Source organism: Apostichopus japonicus, chromosome 21 (genome assembly GCF_037975245.1).
Source record: "Apostichopus japonicus isolate 1M-3 chromosome 21, ASM3797524v1, whole genome shotgun sequence".
In the NCBI taxonomy this organism is placed as follows: domain Eukaryota; kingdom Metazoa; phylum Echinodermata; class Holothuroidea; order Aspidochirotida; family Stichopodidae; genus Apostichopus; species Apostichopus japonicus.
The window spans coordinates 11,949,863-11,971,044 of record NC_092581.1 but is presented as its reverse complement, the minus strand read 5'-3'; the positions used below and the strand labels follow the sequence as shown (position 1 = coordinate 11,971,044).

General features: G+C 35.9%; 2 protein-coding genes across 2 annotated transcripts; one reads left to right on the top strand and one right to left on the bottom strand.

Annotated features, from left to right (window-relative positions):
- The first annotated feature begins 815 nt into the window (after positions 1–815).
- On the top strand, positions 816–7,311 carry LOC139963014 (ras-related protein Rab-39B-like). The gene is made up of 2 exons (XM_071963469.1): positions 816–1,277; positions 2,098–7,311. Exons 1-2 carry the CDS (start codon positions 1,021–1,023, stop codon positions 2,528–2,530), a joined length of 690 nt encoding a protein of 229 aa, XP_071819570.1. The 5' UTR covers positions 816–1,020; the 3' UTR covers positions 2,531–7,311.
- LOC139963009 (mitochondrial tRNA methylthiotransferase CDK5RAP1-like) lies at positions 4,303–21,084 on the bottom strand. The gene is made up of 11 exons (XM_071963459.1): positions 20,495–21,084; positions 19,788–19,891; positions 19,201–19,336; positions 18,292–18,502; positions 17,150–17,270; positions 15,429–15,674; positions 14,793–14,890; positions 13,893–14,079; positions 12,834–12,983; positions 11,561–11,704; positions 4,303–10,985 (listed from the first exon to the last, which is right to left on the bottom strand). The coding sequence occupies exons 1-11, from the start codon at positions 20,934–20,936 to the stop codon at positions 10,863–10,865; spliced, it is 1,962 nt and encodes a 653-aa protein (XP_071819560.1). The 5' UTR covers positions 20,937–21,084; the 3' UTR covers positions 4,303–10,862.
- Positions 21,085–21,182: the final 98 nt, after the last annotated feature.

Sequence of the window (21,182 nt, the reverse complement as noted above, 5' to 3'; positions counted from 1 at the left end):
GGGGGGGGGGGGCGGGCGGTCGCCCCATCCCAAAAATCGTCATGTTCCCCGACGACGCTGTCGAGTTCGAGAACAGCCACAGTTGGTTTCATAGCACAATTCTACACACGCGTTATGATAGACCATATATAGTATATATAGAGATCTTTAGTGAGAGAGGAAGATGGAAACGTCAAAAAATGGAGTTTTATGTGTAAGGGGTAGGGTGAGTCACACATTTACGAAATCATTGATCCGTCACTGGCTACCCTTCAGCGTTGTAATGATGTCACTGTTCCTCTTTCTCTTCCCGATGTCTTCGCGTTTTTTTTTTTACTCCCTCCTATTCTCCTTTTTCTCTCTTTCTTCATTTTCTTTTCCCTTCCTTCCTCTCCTCCTCCTCTTTTCCCCCCTTTTTTCCTTTTTCTTCTCTTTTTTTCTCTCCTCTTTTCTCTCCTCTTACCCGGGGGGCGCGCGCCCCCAACGCCCCCCCTGGATACGCACCTGTTATGCATAGAACATATCAAAGCTTAGTCCACAATAATGACACAAGTGCATGTGATTAGCCAATTAGCAGCACTTGTGCTACATTTATCTCATATATATGATAGCGACGAAGCATACCCATTTAGTCACGCTGATCAATTTTGTAAGATCTTGGAATTGTGACTAAAGTAGCATAGTAGTAAAATCAGTGATCGCAAAGCGTATACTATTGCGCAATCCAGTCTACAAATGACCCGGAGGTGATTTGTCAAAGGTCACCGATACACCCTATGTTTTCATTAGTCAGACATCTAATGAAATTCTGAATGATGATAAAATGACATACGCTTATGACGCGTTACTATATCACTCACTGCAAGCTGCAAGAAGGGAACGGATGGTTTTAAGTTAGGCCATTTCAACAAATAGATTGTATTATAAAATACAGATAGCCTAGGCTAGATAGAAACTCAATCTTCTCGCCTAGCGACGTATGTATGCAACTGGTTGATTGAGGACATATATGCGTTAAATTTGTTCGAATTAAAACATAAAATGGCTGCAGCTTCGAATTCTGAAGAACTAACAGGTTTACCACCTGAAGTAATTTGGGAGTACCAATTTAGACTGATTTTAGTTGGAGATTCGACTGTCGGCAAATCTTCTTTGCTAAGACGTTTTTGTGATGGGAAATTTGATGAAGTTTCAGATCCCACTGTTGGAGTAGATTTTTACGCACGGTTGATTGAAGTAGCACCAGGGAGGCGAGTTAAGTTACAACTTTGGGATACCGCTGGACAAGAAAGATTTAGGTATGATACAGTAGAATAGGGATTGATACCAGTAGGCTATGTGTTCTCAAATGTTTCTATATTATTATATGTTTGGCCGTGGCTATTCTTACGACTAGTCGTAACAATTATTTATAAAATATTTTTACGACAAAGGCAAATTCAAGTGCAGTAAAGTAAATAAAGCAACTGCTCATGTAGAAGGGGTAACCCTAACCCTAACTTTAACCCTAAACCCCAATCCTAACACTAACCCTAACCGGAAATTATTGTTACTCCTGGTCGTAAAAAATAGTACTCCTGTCATAAAAATAACAACTGCGCATGCGTAGTCGCAAATTATTCTTACAAACAGTCGTAAGAATAGCCACTTTGTATATGTTTAGGCCTAATTAACCCTATCTAAGTGTAGCCTATGTATAGCCTTGTGCTTGTAGGACTATGTTAGGGCCATTTGGCTCATTAGGGGCCTATACTAACAAGGCTAACAGTAAGACTAAAGTTAGTAATAGTACTTACAGTAACAATACCCCTGAGTACTAGGGTACATTAGTACTGCATGGCTACTGTGTACTGTATAGCCTAGCCTAACAAATGTGCTAATCTTGACCAGACCTGCACACTACACAGTGTAATAAAAAATTAGTTTGTCAGTGCTCCACGAACTCCTCAGTTGTTTGTGACCAGGCTGTTGTTAGCCTGTCTATTAATACATTATTGAGGTTAAGTATACTGTTGTGTGTGTTTATTTTACCATTGTTTTGTTCTTCCTCATGATAAGCATTCTCTTCTATAAACTGTTATCCTTTCTTTTGTTTCTTTTCTGACTACATCATAACAGATCGATAACAACGTCATATTATAGAAATTCCGTTGGAGTTATGCTCGTTTATGACATTTCTAATAGACAAAGTTTTGAGAATCTTCAAGAATGGTTGATGGAGGCACAGGAGAACGTTATATATCCACATGCTACCACATACATGATAGTTGGACATAAAGCTGACTTGCCCGAGGATAAACGGGAGGTGCTGAAAGAAGAAGGAGAGAGATTTTCACGAGCATACGGTATGGCTTTCATAGAGACATCAGCGAAAGCCTGCATCAATGTGGAAGCTGCATTTTCGGTTATGGCGAAGGAAATTTACGTGAAATTACAGGAAGGAGATCTCAGTATAGTGGAGGGTTGGGATGGCATTAAAGGTGGATTCAGCGCCCCGAGAGAGTCACTCCGTCTGGAGGAGAATAAAAGCAAACAAAGTATGTGCTGCTGATTTCGTTCATCAAACCATTCGGAAAACAAAGATGAGTCTGAAACAGGGAAGAAGGCTGCAGCAGGCATGTCTTTCAGAAGATTGCAGCAGAGGCTTGAAAGAAAACACACCTTCAGAAGTAGATTCAATAAGGTTTTATTTGCTATTAATTCTGATCATGTAGTGATAACAGTGTATATATCATGACTTCAAAATGCCTGCCAGTCTTCATCCCAATAGTGCTCACTAGTTGGAGAGGAAACTTCAAGTTCCTTCAAACTACGGAAAACCCTGTCCCGGTGAGTGGTGATCTGCCTGTCAGCAACACAGTACAAGGACTGTTGAAGTCCTCTTACTGCAAGATCTGTGTAGTTTGAGAAGAGAGTAAAAATTGGCTTGAATTTCCAGATTGTATGTTTAGGAATGGGTTCAACCATCTAACTGGTTGTCATGGTGAATTGATACCATAGAGTCTACTGATAGTGTTATGAAATCCATGTTAACATCCACTTTTCTTCCCTGCTAACCTGTCTGAAGTGGGGTCGACACAGTCGTGGAATTTGAGGTGTACAATGTTTTGAGCACTGCCTTCTGTTATCAGAATTATCACAAGTTAGCATTATTAACTATGCATGGTAATATATTGGTATAGAGTACAAAAAGAGAATGTTGGGGTACCCGGGTCATGAACCATTTTACCTTGGACATACAGTGCTAAAGGCGTAACTTTCCTTAATGAACTGCGAGAAAATTATTCAGGTGTAGATTTGCAGGCAATCTTCAAGAAGTGTGTGAGTGAAGTTATGACTTTATGTAGAGAATGTATGCATGGTATGAATCCAGTTAACATTCCTAGCAGAAAAGTCTTTCTTCTTCCAGGCAAGGCTGAAGACAGTATGTTATGTTTGTGTCAAATATTAGTATATTGATGTCTACAGTTAGTAAAACAAAACAGTTGGAAGATGGAAGAACAAGGATGAATAAAAAAGAAGAGAATGCTTGAGAGTATGACATCTCATGAATGGGATAGTTAACTTGATTTAAATGATACATGATGTTTTGAAACTTGATATATTTCAAATGGTACATTTTCAGTTTTTAAATCTTTAACAAATCAAAAAATATTTGCAAAAATGTAATCATGATTCACATCTCAACTTACACTTTTCCATTTGTTGTTGTTTTTGGACTGTGGATGTGTTACCTTTTGTAGAAGTTTAAATTGCTGTGTTTTAATATAGCATTTTGTGAGCAAGACTATATTAGAAATGGTCACCCTTTTAACCCACCTGTCAACTAAGAACTTCTATAATATTAAACAGTATCTGTGAGTGTGTGCATAACTGTGTGTTTTTAACTATTTTAGGAATCATGTCAGTGAATTCATACTGACAATTGGTTGAAATCTCTTGTTCTTCTTATATAATTTCTTAGTTGTGGAGTAAGTAAGAATGATGTACATCATAGCTGATTTATTTAACAATTGAATGCTAGATACCGAACAGTCTGCACATGTGATAGTTAAATTGTGTAGTGTGTTATAGTGTATGAAACTGTGTGTATGTGTGTAGTGTGTTATACTGTATGTGCTTGATTGTGGTGTGTCATCCCAACAGAAGTTGTTTGCCTTCCTCTCAAATTAAAAATCTCAAGAAGTTAAAAGAGATATTCCTTTCTTTTCCTCTTAATCATCTATCACGCAGGAGATTGTGACCATTTCGTCGATCTATAAAAATGCTGTACAGTACCAAAAAACATTGCTAAAAACAGCTGGCTGGCACATTGGCTATGAATTCTTTTTTCTTCTTTTTATCTTGCCATCAAATACATTTGAACAAGAACTGATTGTGTTTTAGTAAGTTTGTTGGATTAGTTTAAGAACAGGTGCCTGAAAGCTTAGGATAATCTGTCGTTTTGTAAAATATCGACCCAACGTCTATCTAGATTTTCAAGATATAGATATCAATCTACAGTTAGCCAATCTAGTCTATTCTATGTCAACTAATCAGGGCTTTGTTAACATTGTTATTGACTAAACTAAACTACCGAGTAATTATCTGCATACTTTGGACTAAAAGCAAATTTTTCGAGACTTGGCACAGGAAGGTTCAGTAAGTTCTAAGCTGGAACGAAACTTGGGATGATAAAGCCATCCTCTGTTCCCCCCTCCCCCACCCCTTTTTGCCTAGGTTTACTTTTCTAGAAGGTTAGCATGTCAGGATGAGCTTCTTTTTTTGTGAGATGAAAGTTTAAGCATAGGTCTAGAGGCTGTATGCTGATGTTTATATCATGTGTGTACCAGCAGTAGAATGTTAGTCCAAATCTCACAGAGAGAATACTTTTCCCATGATAATGTCTCTTTTTTTCATCAATTTACTTTACTGCTTTTCTGATGCCATATTGAAATGGATATGTTTGTAACTTACGAATGCTTTTCCGGAGAGATTTACTTTTCTTTGTGTATTACCGACGGTACAGCCGAGATTAGTTATTAGCCTCGAGTAAACTTTTTTCGCTGTGGGCTCTGTGAATATTGAACCTGTGCTGCCCATACATGGCATTTTTGAACCATGGTTATAGGAGAAACAAAGACTTAAAGAATAATATTCAGTATAGAACTGTCCTTTGATCCAGACTGTTTATTCCTGACAGATATAAATGTTGACATTCATCAAGATTAATTTAAATTATTTAATTTCTTTTAATGACCAACTTTATGTGATTAACAAATTACTAGGGAGCATTTCCTACAGCCAGATTTCTTGCTTTTTGTAAATAATTTTTTTTTTTTTCCCTTTTTGCCTGATATTGTATTGCTTTGTTACATTTATATATTTTTGCATGCTATGTTAAAATCCTAATCATTTTTTGTCTTTTTTCAAACTTCATTATTCTGAAATTAACTAGATCTGATTTATTGCCAATAATAAGGAGAAATATTTTAGTATGACCAGGATTGGTCCTATAGTACTGGTCTACTGAAAATCTAATCAGAGGGAACCATCTGTGAATGATTTCAGTTCGATTCTCTCATCTTGAATGTCATTTCGACTGAAATGTGAAATTGAGGATAGCTCTGTCTTTTGAGTTTTGTTCATTTTAGATAAAAATGGATAGTTTTCAGGCATCTTTACCCACCTGGGTTAAATCAGTTTTCTCGAAATGAATTCCCCCAAAGGTAGGATCTTGGATAACGTAATATTTAGTGTACAAAACATCTATGGCGGTTGCCATGTTTTGCACGACTTGCTTTATGACCACTGGGGGAAGCCTAGCATCTAAACTGATTCTTGGAAGTCGAACAAACCAGTCCTGTTTCGATGTCAGATGTTAAAATCTGCCTAATGTTGGAAAACACTTTTAATTCTTGTTTTATGTATCTGTTTACATTGAAAGTGTACTGGTCATATTTGTATTACCATCAAAATTTAGCAAAAAACTCTAGGAATTGTAGCTTAAAAAAATCATGCCATCATACCATCATAGAGTAGGTTACTTTAATATGTTGAACATTCTAACATATTTGGGCTACCAAAATATTTGTGGTGTGCAGCAAAATAACAAAAAGATTTGCTCAGCTGCTAGTGTATTCAGAAGAGCTACCAGTATGTAAACTTTCCATCTTGCTGTTATTTACCCATAAATTCCTGTCTTCACTGTACTCACCACATACACCTCTCATTGATTTGTGTTGCATGTACGTAGTAGGTATTGTACTTATATATATATAGATATATATATATAAATATATAGATATAGATATATATAAAGTCGATTTGGCATTAAGCTATGCTACTACAGTATGTATGTGAAGTGCTCTGAACCCTGTGATCCATACAAGAATTACACATTGCTTTAAAGAGACACATTTTCTGTCAATACTGAAATTTAGAAAAAAATGTTTAAAATCATGTATTTTTCAGTTGATGCTATTGATTGATTGTTTACTGCATTGCCTCCATATACAATAACTTGCAGGCTTTCAGTTACAGTAGGTAGGGGATTTTTTTGACAATCATAAGATTAAAAAAAAAAGCTAGAGTTTCGATGTTAACTTCCTTTTTAAGAGACTAGAATTATTATCTCATTACTGTGGTGGGAATTTTTCTTGGGGGTGAAAATACAGTGCCAGTGATATTGCTTCAACAAAATTCCCATTCATTCTGTACAGCTACGATAGTTGTATTATTTGAAGATTGAGCGACACCATCTCATGGTTATTTCAAATGTCAAGTGGTCTGATTTTGAAGTATCTGAATTTTGGATTTATATAATCAAGCTTAGCTTTTAAAATTGTGTAAGGATTAAAATTTTCCATTATTATCCCTTTGTGTGTCTGATTGATTATCCCAACATTAGTTTCCTCATGATTTCTAGACCATACTGCATTAAAGGCATTGAAGACTCGCCCTAAACCGTGTGAGGCTATCTGAAAAAGTTCACTTTCTGTTGCTTGCAAGTGACGTTTTGTTTGTGTCGCTACAAAATGCAGACAGTAATAAAACGTGATACCTTTATTGTCATCTTTCGCTGGACCTGAGATGTCCATCGCTGTATCGTTTGTATACTGTGCTGTGGGTATTGACCGCAGCTGTATGTACTGACTGTACACTAGTGTCTAATTACCGACGGTAGCAAGCCGTGTGTGTATTTTCTGGGATCGATGGTGGTGTTTAACACTTCTGTTACACCTCATTCGAAACTAGGTCAAATTACCGGCATGAGACGTTTCTTTTTGCGCGAGTCTTCACACCCTTTAAACTGAGCAAATCCTAACTGTTCTCTTTATCAGTGGTCTGTATGTAGAAAGAAAACGAAAAAAAAACACCCATAAATAATGTGTGTTAGCTAGTACTGTAAGTAGTGTGTATGGCGTTCGTCCCTTTAATTAACTGTTTTGTCTTTGTTTAGTATCTGATGAAAGAAGCTACAAGCTTGGTGCTCCAATAATGAAACAGCAAAATTATCATAAATATGAATAATTTCTGCAAAATCCTGTACAAAGATAAACTAATAGCAAATGTACAGGTATTTGATGCATGGCCAGTTCAGGATGGGAATGTATGAGAAATATATTTGCTGATATACATCCTATATCCTACAACATATGACAACTTATTTAACTCAAGTCGATTTGCTCAAGAGTGATATGATACTACTTTTGGTGAATAAAATAAGTAGCACCTTTGATGGTGCGAGGTTTCTCTGCCTAATCAGTATCGACGTTCAGTATGCTGATCCTGGATTATCCCAGGGTATAGTTTATTTAAGGTTTACATTTGTTTGTATTTACTTTAAACACTCTGCTATCTGACATAGGATGAGATATTCTCTCCACAGTGTGGATATGATATCCAGCCAGCCTATCACAGTGTAATACCTCACATCTGTCATCTCTATGACATTTTAGTTTTTATGTCTTATGTCACAGTTATAAGCACAAAGTGGCACAAACACAACGGAAATGGAAAATGATGTCCACAGAACTCTTAGAGTCCTTTATTATTTAATATTATGAAAACATATTGTACTGTTACAATATGTAGGCTACAGTCCATTAAAACAGCAAACTATACTATAAGTGTACTAGGAATAAACAGAATTATCTAGACCTACAATTTTGTAACCAGACGACCAAGGTTTTTAACTGTATAGAAAATTCATGAATGATGTCAATGCAAAGTGAGTTGAACTGAACATTACAGATCGAAAACACTGCATTCAGTATTAAGTGTATCTGTGTGAACATTGATATGACCTTTGACATGAAAGATATCATCATAATCGAATATGCCAATGTATAAAATCACCTTCAAGATGGTCGCTTTGTTGATCAACATCTGTGCTCCATCTGAGCTCAAATAGTTTTTTCCAAATTGTTACATCATTTTTGTGTATTTTATTCATTTTATCTGTATTATATGGTAAAGCGACCAGGCAGACCTGGTCCCGTTCAAATTTTTTGGCAGTGTGCAATAACTTTTTAAAAGTAGTACCTGTTTAATTACGTTTGTATTTTTAGAAACTTTGATTTTTAGCTGAAGTCCTTCCGGACGGGAATAACGGATAGTATATGACAAATTCAAGGATGGTAGAAACATGCTAAGTTTGAAATTTAGTAACAGAATGTGTTATAATACATTAATTAAAGAACTGAGAATAATATGCTGCAGATAAATGTATCCTTCAAGTGCACAAAAATTGCATTGCTTTCATGTGTTCGGTAGATGGGTTGCTGTACAAAAAGAAATGCGAGGGTGGACATTGAGGCAAGGTTGGGGGGGTAAGTTTATACTCCAAACAGCAAAGTCTGATCACAGCAAAACAAAATGTGAACATGGTGAACTTTCTGACTTTGTTAATTCGGTATTAATGAAATTGGCATCTAGTTTCATTTGAAAGTAACAAATGGACAAATTTGCAAAATGAATAATTAAGGCCTCATACTGTATGTAATGAGGTTCAAACTACTATTCTAATTTTAACAACATTCTTACATCCTTGGTTAGAGACTTTCATTATGATGTCCCATGCAAAATTATGTCATTATTATGATGCATGAACCAGAATGCTTATTTACTCATTCAAATACACATTGAGAGTAGTTACAGGATAATCGTAAATCTTCAACCACCCCTTTTTACAACAGCTATGTTTACACTGTTTTGAAGGGGTGAGGGCCCGGTAACACTTGGCCTGGTAAGAGTGCTGCCTGTTTGTGTACTTTTCATTGTAGCCCATGTTTACTTTAAGTTATAAAGCATGGGAAAGATCCATATGAGCATGTTACCTTTTGATGCGATAAACATTATTGTAGTCGATATCAGCAGAATGGGAGTAATATTAGTTGCCCAATGCTGCCACCTATGCATCAATCCACTATTGTAAAAATTGCTACAAAATTTAATTACATGCAGCTTAGATGTACAGTGGTTTGTTAATATCCATTGAAGAAAAACAAAGTTTATTTTCTAAGAGTTACTATGGCAACTCCATGTATATCTGTCAGAATGTTGCTGTATATTTCTTGCTGAAATTCTTCAGAGCAGTACCCAGGTCCTATCGTCAGGTTGTAAAGTCTTTGAGCTGTATTCTATATATATATCTATATATATTTCAGGTATACTTGTAAAAGAAGTATGACAAGAGCTATGTATGTATAATTACCTGCTGTCCATAGTTAATAAATACATGTTAAGAAAACAAAAAAATTATTATCATGTTTTTCAAATTGTTTGTGTAGTTTGGCTATATGTACACATATATGTTATTTAAAAGTTTTGTAAGGAAAACAACAACTCAAACATGAGTGGGAAATGATAATCAAACTTTGAGAAAGAAACAGAAATTGGCTAGAGAGAGAGAATGATTTGCACAAGTTACCTTAGAATTATTCCTGCACTCTACCAAGCTATTCAGCCCTTTGGGGGTATTCCTATGAAACTATTTCATTTGAAACAATTACATGAAGCGGTAGGGACGAGATTTCCGAGAAAAATTTTCTTTTTTGTTCTTTTTGTGATTGTGTGCGAAAGTCAAAGGAAAAGAGACTAAGAAATAAACGATGTAAAGAAAAGCAATGAAATTCTTGACTTTAATGGGATTCAAATTTCTCTTAGGTCCATAGTCAGGGCTCAATCCTATACTGCCCTACCTCCTCCTCTTCCTCCCCCACCCACCCCCACCCCCTCTGCAACCAGGGATTCACTTATAGAACCAATCAAATTATAGATTTGTTATGGAACCAGCAAAGCAGATTCAGCTTTCACTACAGCAAGTTACAGCCATAGTCTAAATCCCCATTTATGCAAATTCTACAGAAAAAGTATGGCTCCAAGTTTTAGGCAGAGTGCATGCCCTTACAAGGGAATGCCCCTTTGCATTTTGCACCTCACGCATATTTCCCAAAATGGAGCACTTGACATGCCCTCTCAAAGGGTGTGCTCCAACCGCAAGCACATGTCAGGTTATGTTCCCCCTCCCAATATCCCCCTGCCCCAATTACAATACCATAAGATACAACTTATTCCCAAATTTGACCACATAAATGTACAAATTGTACACAAACTCCAAACCAATGACATAACAGTCCTTATAAGACCAAAAATAAAATCAAAGCAGGGTGCATTTTAAATAATACTGCCAGTTTGAATAAGAATTTCCCAATATCTTTTGTTTTCTGATTTTTTTTTTCAATTCATAAGTTAACAGTATGTTTCATTTCAATTCAGGTGTGACATATATCACACAGTCACAGTTCCCATTCCACCAAACAGGGAAGCCTTTATGATGCAAGATGCCCCCAAATCATTGCCTAGATATTGACTGTCTAATTTCTATGCCTCTATGAATGTTAACTCCTAGCCTGTTCTGAAATTCTATCATCCTTCCAAGACTGCAGATCCAATGGAAACTTTTGCAATTTCGTCGGGAAAAGAACCTGACCCTTCAGGACTTGAGACGTTGCAGCTGTAATCTGTAGAACAAAAGGATATATTCTCTGATAGACTTAAAACAGAATGAAGAAAGCAAACCTTAAGTGGAATCACATTATAAAATGAATGTATTCTGAGAGAAATTCCAAGATTTTGGGGCAAATTGTGATGGTGTGAAAATTTTCAAACCATCACATTTCTCTAACAAACAATTAAAAATGTTACTTTTACCAATTGAAACAATGAAATGGTTATCTTTCAAATTAAGTGATCCAAAGTTTTAGTGCCATTCCCAATAAGGTTTGCTTAAATTGGGGTTATATTTGCACATAAAACCTTAGTAAACCATTTCAATTGACAATTGAACAGGTCATCGAAAAATTTGACCAATTTTAATCCAAGGTAATACAGTCGGACAATAAAAATCATTGTTTGCTCAATTTCCGTACAAACATTTTTCCTCTAAATTTTTCCCCATCCTGAAGGAGCTGCACTCCATACAGCTTGAACAGAACTGACATCCCTACATATACAATGCGCTGTATTGCCTATTAAACAAGTGTGTTAAGGCCACATTTAATATCAAGCCAGAGCTAATCGTTTATCTGCTTCTTACCTCCACGGCCACATAATCTCCTGGTTTCAGATGGTTTTCATGGACGTCTCCGGTGCTCGCACCGGCTGATTCAATATTACTGAGGATGACACGTGTTCCTCCATCATTTTTGCCAACCATCTGGTTAGGATCTCTCTTGCTTGGCTGTGACGAAATATGACAGAGGATAGGATGAAACAGGATGATGATACTATTGTGAAAACTGGATTACATGGACGAGTATGGGAAGAGATGTTATCCAGATATACCAAAAAATCTGGATAAAGTTATGTTACTTTATGGTAATTTGCCATTGTAATTGTAAATCATTATTATTTTTATACAGAGTAGAGTTAAGTAATTTGAAATACTGGAACAACTGTCCAACATGTGCTTTGTAGTAGCAATAACCCAGACATTGCTGTATTTGAAAAAGACATATGTTAGCACTGTGCTGAAGGGAAGAGACACGTGCAGTATTCTATAATTATAAAGAACAGAGTAAAATGTTTGCATTTAGGATCCAGAATTCTAGATAAACCAAGATTTCAATGAAAGAGGGCTGCATAATAAGGTTTTATTATTGTTTTGCATTATGATATAATAATGATAGGCTTATAGTAGTGCGCTTCAATATCAAAGTACAAAGAAACAAAGAACTCAAGAAAAGTTTCCCTTTTGTATTTCAGTTTTATACCAACAGAGTCCACCATATTTTACTATCCTTTCTACAGAATGTTTCCATGGGAAAAATTGCAAATAGTTTAGAGGTACAGTTTAGCTTAAGAGCAGGGAAGGAGGACCAGGAAGTTAGGTTGTGAAGATGTCCCTTAGGGAATGACTGATCACAAACAAATAAAAGTAAACTTTTGCAAAGCTCATGTTTGAATTGTTACACATACAATGTATTAGACAATTCATATTAAACTTTTCATAAATACTCCTGGTATCATGAGTAAAACTTGAGCAAGACAATATTAATTTCTGGTGTCACTATTTTTTTATCATCAACAAATCCCAATATGACAAAGTATAACTATTAACATACATACATTAAAAATTGCCATTTGACCTCTGCCCCTAGTTGCACTGACAACATTCCTTGCTCATTGACATTGCAATCAGAGTGTATAATTTTCACAACCCTAACCGTGGAGTTCCTTTGGCAAAAACCCTTTACAAAAAATTGTCTGACTAATTTATTCTCATGTTTGGATTCCATGTTCAACAGACAGTGAATTTATCTTATCTCTTTAGATACTGCTCGCTTGATAAAACTGAATGTGTCTCTCACCCCCTCTACGAGGACAAGCTGGATTTGTCCAATTTGCTGTTGATTGATCTCTTGAACATTCTGCCTGAAGACACCAATGATCTCATTTAACCTTCTGTTCTTTATCTCGTCGGTTACGTCATCTTCCATCCGATGGTAGGCATGGGTTTTCTGATGAGGAAAGAAAGCCGGTATTAAAACTGGAATATTTCATCAAGCATGTGTTGCATCTGTTTTTTTCCTTTTTCTGGAATTACTATCCATACCTGAAGAAACTTACTACCTTCCCCACCAAAATGAAATGACAAAGGTTCATTTTATAGAATGTTACATAACATGATGGGAGATATTAGCACACAGTAAAATAGTAGATACTCACTTCATGTAACATTATCGTATGGTTACAGTCACAACATACAGGGACTAAGGCTGAAAGTGGATCAAGTTATTTGGCTTCCTTCCCCAGGCATTTATCTTTGGTGTTTCTTTTCTTAAAGAGTAGCATACAGACTCATATATTATAACAATGGCTATCAGTAATTTTATTAATAATACGATTTCATTATTATATGATATATGTGCATTTAGAGTAAGACAACATTTCTTCCTTCTTTTTCTCATTCTTGTCATTTCCTTACCTTTTTTAACCATTATGAGAGTGTTCTACTTTGTTTAACTCAAATTTTCTAATAACACTTCCTTACACAATTATATTGATTTTTTTTTTTAAATTGATCAACTATATGTTTATAGGTATTAAATCTTGTTGTGGAAAAATCAAAATGAATTCAAATGAAATTAATAGGCAAAATTTAATCATGATCCCAGGGAAAACATTAAAACCATTATGAGAGTGTTCTACTGTGATAAACTCAAAAGTATCCTATAACACTTCCGCACACATTCATGTTGAATTTTTTTTTTGAAATTGATCAACTATATGTTTATAGGTATTAAATCTTCTTGTGGAAAAATCAAATTGAATTCAAATGAAAGTAACAGGCAAATTAAAATCATGCCTCCAGGATAAACATTAAATCATGGCATACAAAATTTTCCACAGCTTCTAACATATTTTACCTGTCTCATGCTGTACGCAAAGAGATAAGCATAATTGTAACGGACGAGTCTCAACAACGACAGCGTGTCTTGGTGTTCCGACTCTGTTTCTCCGCAGAATCCGGCGATGAAATCGCTGCTGATTGAAACACCTGGTACGATGGTTCTTACATGATCCACGAACTGAAGGTAACTTTCTCTGGTGTATCTAGAATATGAAGTAAACAGAATGAATAACATATACTATAAATTTATCATTAAGATAGGAGGTCCTGTCATACAACATCATTTAACAGATACTACATTTAACAGATACTACATTTAAAAGATCATTTAACAGATACTGTCCAGTTACAGAGTTGTTGACAATTAACAATTCATAATCATGGATGTTAAATATTAAATCTAAGAGACTGACTTCGGTCAGCTTGCGGCTTTGATAATCCAATGAGGCTTCTTCCCGAGTTCCTGCTTGCAGGAGTATCTAATAAACATACATTCATACAGTACATACAAATTAATCATTAAGATAAGATGTCCTGTCAATATAATTATAATTTGGTCAGAAAGTCTTGCACTGCTGCCATAACATCAACAATGAACAGAGCATATGGTTACCATGGCAACTTATACGGCCATTGCGACTTAAAATATAGCTGAATCTTGTTCATAGTCTTGAACACATGCACACTTTTCGATTATGCACGCTTTTCCACATTACGACAGTCGAGTTGAGTCAGGTTGGGTTGGGTTGAGAGCCAGACTGAAGGAAACATAACCAGCTGACTTTTAAGTGATTAACAAATAAATTTGGGAAGATATCTTAAGAAGTTTTTTAATAGCATTCACTTATTTTGTGGGAATCGTATGAGACCTTCTCGGGATACAGGGGAAAAATATCGATTGAAAAGGTGTAGTTACCCTCTCCTCATTCGTTGCAGGACGTCAGAGTTACCACTCTGTGCTGGCAAATGTAGTTGATTACAAATATTATTATAATCTTTTACAGTGTGCAATACCTGAAAATAAAGAGAAAAACAATGCATACAGTTTAGTTTTAACACATTTGATAAGGTTTTGCTCCTTGTATCTTTTACTTTAATAGATAATATTTGTGATATAATGCAGTGTTCTAAATGTATTACAAAGTACTGCCTTGTATAATGTTTAATGAAGGCAAAGAAATGTTGTAAAGAAGAAGTGTAGGTTGATTTACTGCATTGGTTGTTCAATGATGGAATTCACAGAGAGGGCAGAAGCTCTACCTTTGTGAAGAGTGCTGGCTTTTGTCACATGTAGTATATGTGGTTTCTTGCACTAGTACAGATGAAAATATTTGTTCAACAGCCCAGGATAATTTGTTTAAAAACAAAGACCAAACCATTGACATCACAAAGAAGTATATCTAAAGTTTTCAATGAAGTGTAAAAAACGGGGGGAGGGGGTGGGTGGGGGGGGTGGTAGTTTAAGCCCCATAACATATTGATAGGCAATGGGACAAAAAGTGTGAAAATTGATCTCTCAATATATTTGACTTAAACGTCTGAAAAGGTATACCTCATCAGGGAAGTCTTTTGGGTGAGGTGAAGTAAATCGAATCCTCATCTCTGGATTAACTTGGGCTACTCTTTCAAGAAGATGAGCAAAACGAAGACCTCCTTTCTTGGATTTATATATCGTTTCGAATCCCTCCGCTAGATTGGTGTCTTCCGACTCCGGGGTGCCGTAGCCATAATAGGTCTCCTCAGACACATCTCTGTAACTGTTCACGTTCTGACCGAGGAGGGTTACCTCTCTGGCCCCCTGGGGAGAGAAAGAGGCGACATAGATTCAAGATTAGTGCTTGACTAGAAATATCATCATTATTGTTATTGGCATGCTATTAATATTAATATTATTATTGTTGCTTACATTGTTATTATTCTAATTTTTGTTATCGTTTGTTGTTATTATTGCTTATGTTTCTTTCTCATCTCATGATTTGTTATTAGATACAAACAAAACCATGCTGAGGATACCTTAGCTGACAAAGATCACAGGTCACACAAAGGGTTTTGCTTCATTAGTTTGCAGTGTGTTCCGCCACATTTGTGGATGTTAAGTACTTCAAAAGGTGGATACGAAAATCACACACACAGTGTGTGTGTGATTTTAATTAAAAAATAGTACAAAAATTCGGTCGGCAAAAATCGGTTTTGATACAAAAACCGGTTTCCTGTGCAAGCCTATACACACCATGGTGCGTATGTGTTCAACAGGGAATAATTTATGTGGTTTCGCATAGCAAAATACTATGCAAAATGGGCAAAAGGCTAAAGTGCAAAGATGTGTAACAGTTTTTTTGCACAGTAAATGTACTATTTTATGTGAGACAGAGTTTAGAGCCCATCAAAACTGCAACACAAAATGTTGAGCACTAAATTCTTCCCTTGTACAAGATGTAAAAGTCTTTTGCTTCTTGAAAGTTGAAACAAGAAGTTCCCATAGGAGGTAATGATAGAATTCATAGAAACTTGTTATCTTCCATTTAAAGTTATATTATTTTGTGATACAACATAACTGGATTTTTAATTCCACGGACATCTAGTCAGTTACCTAATATTCCGTACATTTGCTGTGTGAGATAATCTCATTCAAAATCTGTTGACATTTTTGGAAAAGTTCTTTTCATTTCCAAGATATACACATTTGAAGCTTTGATAAAACTGGGGAACTCATTAAAATATGTGTATTAAATCATGATGTGGATTGTTGCGCTCATCCATATTTCTAACTTTAGGCCTTAATAAGTTAACCCAGAATTAAAAGCCCACATATAGTAAGTTAACCCAGAATTAAATGCCCACATATATATCATTTGAAGAAGACAATGAAATATAAAAAAAATGGCCTAAGGCCAAAACCTTTGTTCAGTGTCCTCAAAAAGAAAGTTGTAAACATTTAACATAACTAAAAATTAGGCAGTCACTCCCTTTACACCATCAATGTGCATATTTAGCTAATTGTTTATTCATAAATAAAACTAGAATTAAGACAAGACTTATAAAATGGTCAGTCTTTGATGGAATTTGGTGGGAGTTGCAGCTATTTTTATGATTTCTAATGCCTGTTAGAGTGATTAGGACAATGTTGTTCATAGGTCTCTGTAGACCAAGAGAGCTCTTTTTCATTGCTGCAGGACACTATGAAGACTAGTGATGATAATATTCATATCATAATTACATGGATTTTGATATAAGCTTTCACCATCACTGTAGAAATTTGTTTTATTTACTTACTTGATCTGATAGGCCTTTAATTTCTTCTAAGATGGAAGACAATGGTCTACTTCTCTCCCTCCCTCTAGTGAAAGGCACGATACAATAGCTACACATATTATCACAGCCTCTCATTATAGATCTGTTGAAAAGTGTAAAGGATGTATATTAGATCCTCCTGCAAGCAGGAACTCGTGAAGAAGCCTCATTGGCTTATCAAAGCCGCAAGCTGACGGAAGTCAGACTCTTAGAATCATATTTAACGTCCATGATTATGAATTGTCAACAACTCTGTAACTGGACGACATTATACATTAATCTTGTAGTGACTCGAAGATGTATCTCAAATACTCTGACATGACTGCTATGTTGACTCCAGTGAAGGTCCTGGTGTTGCTCAAACTTCTACACCCACACAACCTCACTCATTCCACTGCGTTTTCTGTAAGACTTTAACTTGAGTTAACATAGTCCAAGAGCGATGACAGAAAAGGTCAGGTGGGAATCCATGCAAATAAGGCCATTTAAATAGCTCTTCTGTGTCATTATTCAAGATCGATAAAAATTAATCGACACTGTGATGTCAGTTCTGTTTAATGACATCAAAGTTTATGATATCAAAATTTTTAACTAAGGCTATTCTCTGCATGTACTTACAACCTTAAGAAAGGATAATAACATTTAAGTAAATAAGATACTTAATTAATAACATTGCCTAATTTGTGATTATATTCAATTTATGATGGTTATTAAGTACTGCATCTATCAGGCCAAAGTCATTTTGTTTGTCAGTCAGTAATTTGAAAACTCTAGAATCCTCATAAACCATAAACAAAACAAGTTTTATGGTATGTACAGTAAGGAGGATCAAGAAGAAAATATTGTTGGACAACCAAGCTATCCACTGAGGTTTTCCTGAAGAATCAAAGAGCTAAGAATGAAACAGGTACAAGGTTATTACCATTGAAGACAATCAGTCCACTCTTCATTTACACAATGACTTCAAAAGGATGAAAACTTTAGTCACTTTGGATGACCTCAATGGAATATCTGGGATGTCCAAAGAAGAACCTTACAAATTTGTTAAAACTAGGAGATAATACCCAGCAGTGATCGATAAAGCTTCGGCCCACATTGGACTACAACTTTTATGTTTTACTTACACAAAGGCTGTTTTAGATGCTTTATCAAGTCTGACTGGGACCACATCAGCATAAGTTTCATCCACTGACAACATGACGTTGATGGCTGTTTGACCAGAATCTGCCACTGAGAGTAGGCGAGGTAAATCTCTGTAAGCATCTGGACCAGCTACGACATCGACGGCCTTCGTCTTCTCCACTATCTTCTTCTTTAGTCTCTCTGCCATGCAGCCTTACAGAAGGAACAGAAAGTTAAAATACTGTAAGTGCTGAAAGACAGTGGCTCAAGGAACATCAGGTATAACTTATTCAAATGGGGAAAAAAACTACATAAGGATAAGAAAAGAATATTTAAAAAAAAGGCAATTTAGTTTTAAAGGCATCTAAAGGACGTGAAATCCTACACTGGCCTTCGTTTTTCAGAGTATTGTGGTGTTACATTAAATATCTGCTAGAAGGATGGTATTCCATTATTTTGAGTAATTTTTGAGGGTACCTCAGTTAATAGAAGTGACAGTACTGAACAGTACAAATTTATCAAGGCAAGATCGTCATTGCTAGACTGACAACAAACAGGACTGTGGCTAGCTTTCCATGAAGGGAAGGTAGGAACACCAGCCTGGTCCTCTAGAACAGGGGGCAACAGAGTAGTATTTAAAGGTATCCTGTATTGGCCCCAAATATGCTAGATATTCAAATATGGTCACCTTTGGAAAAAATTCTATTTTTGTTACAACCTTGGAGGAAATTTTCGCCACTGGGACATTCTGTTATCTTGTGTGACCCTTAAAAATGTCTTGGAACAATTTGGAGAGTAAAGACCTCCAGGAAAGTACTTTTTGAAAACTTGTAGCAATTATAGCATGCTATAATTTGGGGTCTATACTGACTACCTTTAAGGTAGTCAATTTATGGTCACATGATGCTCACCAAGCAGGCCAATTTTTAACGGATTCTTTGAGTTCCCTCTTTTTCTCTTCAAGCTTCCAAAGTATTCCAGTCTGTTCCATATCCGTTGTTCAGCATTCTCTCTGATTGCACACGTCATTAGAAGAACAACGTCAGCCTTGAGTGGGAAAAACAAGGTTTGGAAAGAACACTCGCTAAGAATATGATACCACTTCTACCACACAAAATGTGATGCAATAATGCCTGTGTCAAAAGTACTCTTAGTTAAATCTGCTTTGTTTTATCCAGGCTATCTTCAGCATTTTACTGTGAATTAACTTAAACGCTGATCTATGTAGCTCTATAGGGGGATAATAGACTCTCCAATTCTTCAATCACAGCTGTTTTAAGTAGCCCACCATTCCAATGATAACAACGAACTGCACTTAAATTTTATCCAAAAAAAAAGACAAACAGTGTAAATCAACAAGCAAAAGAGAAATATTCATAAGGCCTGTAGAGAGATAAGATATTATAATATTACACAAGAAGCAGGATTTACAACCAACAACTGAATAGACATATTCAGAAAAAAAGAAGAAAAAAAAGAAGTCTGTTAAGTTACTCACTAATTTTGGTTCTGATGTTTTCTGGAACCCATGGCTTTGTAGAATTGACCATGCTACTTCTGTATCACTGACATTCATTTGACATCCATATGTTTCAAAGTACACTGCAGAAACGAATAAAACATTTATAAAGTATTTCTTCTTCAAAAGGAAAAATCCCACGACACCACAGTTCGTATCCAGTACTATAGACTTTTTTAAACTTGCAGCTGAAACTTAATGCCTACAGTAGTAATACACTGCAATGAACAAAAACAATTTTTTAACCTCGTCTATTGTAAGACATAAAGATCTGCTTTAATGGCTCCAATTTGACCACGCTATAGCTACAGTAAATCGACCTCAGGCTCTACAATTAGCCTGCATAGCTTCTTCACACCATTAGGCTCTTTGTGTAAACACTGCACATGTGGAAATATGTTCATGTCTACAGTGTAGTCAATCATACAGCGTTCACACAAAGACCCTCATACCAGAAAACATATGTGGCAGGCGTTGCAGACTAATTGGGAAAAAGAGGTCATTTTACAACCAAGGCAGGTCGCTTACGTAATTTAAGAAAGTTTTCATGATAGCGTGCTATACAGTAGCCTAGTTGGGGTCTATACAGCTGACCTTTAAGAACTGCAAAAATAAATCAACATATGCAAACATGAATATATGTCCAAAGGATACATTTCTCACATGTTTTGGGGGTGTTCATTTACCTTTCCTGTCTGCACCTGACAGTGCGCTGGCAGGTAAGTATGGTGCTGCATCTTCACTTTGAGTTTGAGCTTCTTTCTTCTGAATATTGGCATTGCCACCTTGGAATTGTGTTTGAGCAATAAACGAGTCTAAACTTGGACCTGATGCTATATTGTTTCTAATATTTCTTACTTTGAAATCACTCTTTAGACGGACATTGCCTTTGCAGAAACCGGTCTGAGTGTAAACCCTATTTATTGCAACGCTTGAGTGTATGTTGTGCAACTGCTTTAAGCCATCACTAGCCCTAGTTTGTTTAATGACAGACGTACCACATGTACCCTTTCTGCGAGAACAAACAAGGTATGGGTACGCATTTAAACTACAAATTTCTTGGAATGAAAAAGTAAAGAAACTATCAGATCTTGCATAGATTCTTGTTATATTGAAAGAATGACCCATGTTTCATTTCCATTTACGAAAAGTCAGGAAACGACAGAAAAGCGTAATATTCAACTTCAATCTTTCGGGACCGTTCATTCTGTGGACGCTGCCATATTGGTTTCACTCGTAGGAAGTTCCAAGTGGTGAAATCAAACGTTTGCTTGAATATAGTTTTAAGACACACCTTACCATATATTAACTTTTTAGGTAATAAAATATACTTTAAAAACTTAATTTAATAGGAGGAAAATGTTTTTAAATGCA

Excerpts from the sequence above, each read along its gene's own strand:
- LOC139963014 (XM_071963469.1), top strand. The coding sequence starts at position 1,021 with ATGGCTGCAGCTTCGAATTCTGAAGAACTAACAGGTTTACCACCTGAA. Across the intron at positions 1,278-2,097 it reads GCTGGACAAGAAAGATTTAG|ATCGATAACAACGTCATATT; the intron begins GTATGATACAGT and ends ACATCATAACAG.
- LOC139963009 (XM_071963459.1), bottom strand. The coding sequence starts at position 20,936 with ATGGGTCATTCTTTCAATATAACAAGAATCTATGCAAGATCTGATAGT. Across the intron at positions 19,337-19,787 it reads AAACATCAGAACCAAAATTA|GCTGACGTTGTTCTTCTAAT; the intron begins GTGAGTAACTTA and ends TTCCCACTCAAG. Across the intron at positions 17,271-18,291 it reads GCATCTAAAACAGCCTTTGT|ATCTATAATGAGAGGCTGTG; the intron begins GTAAGTAAAACA and ends ACTTTTCAACAG.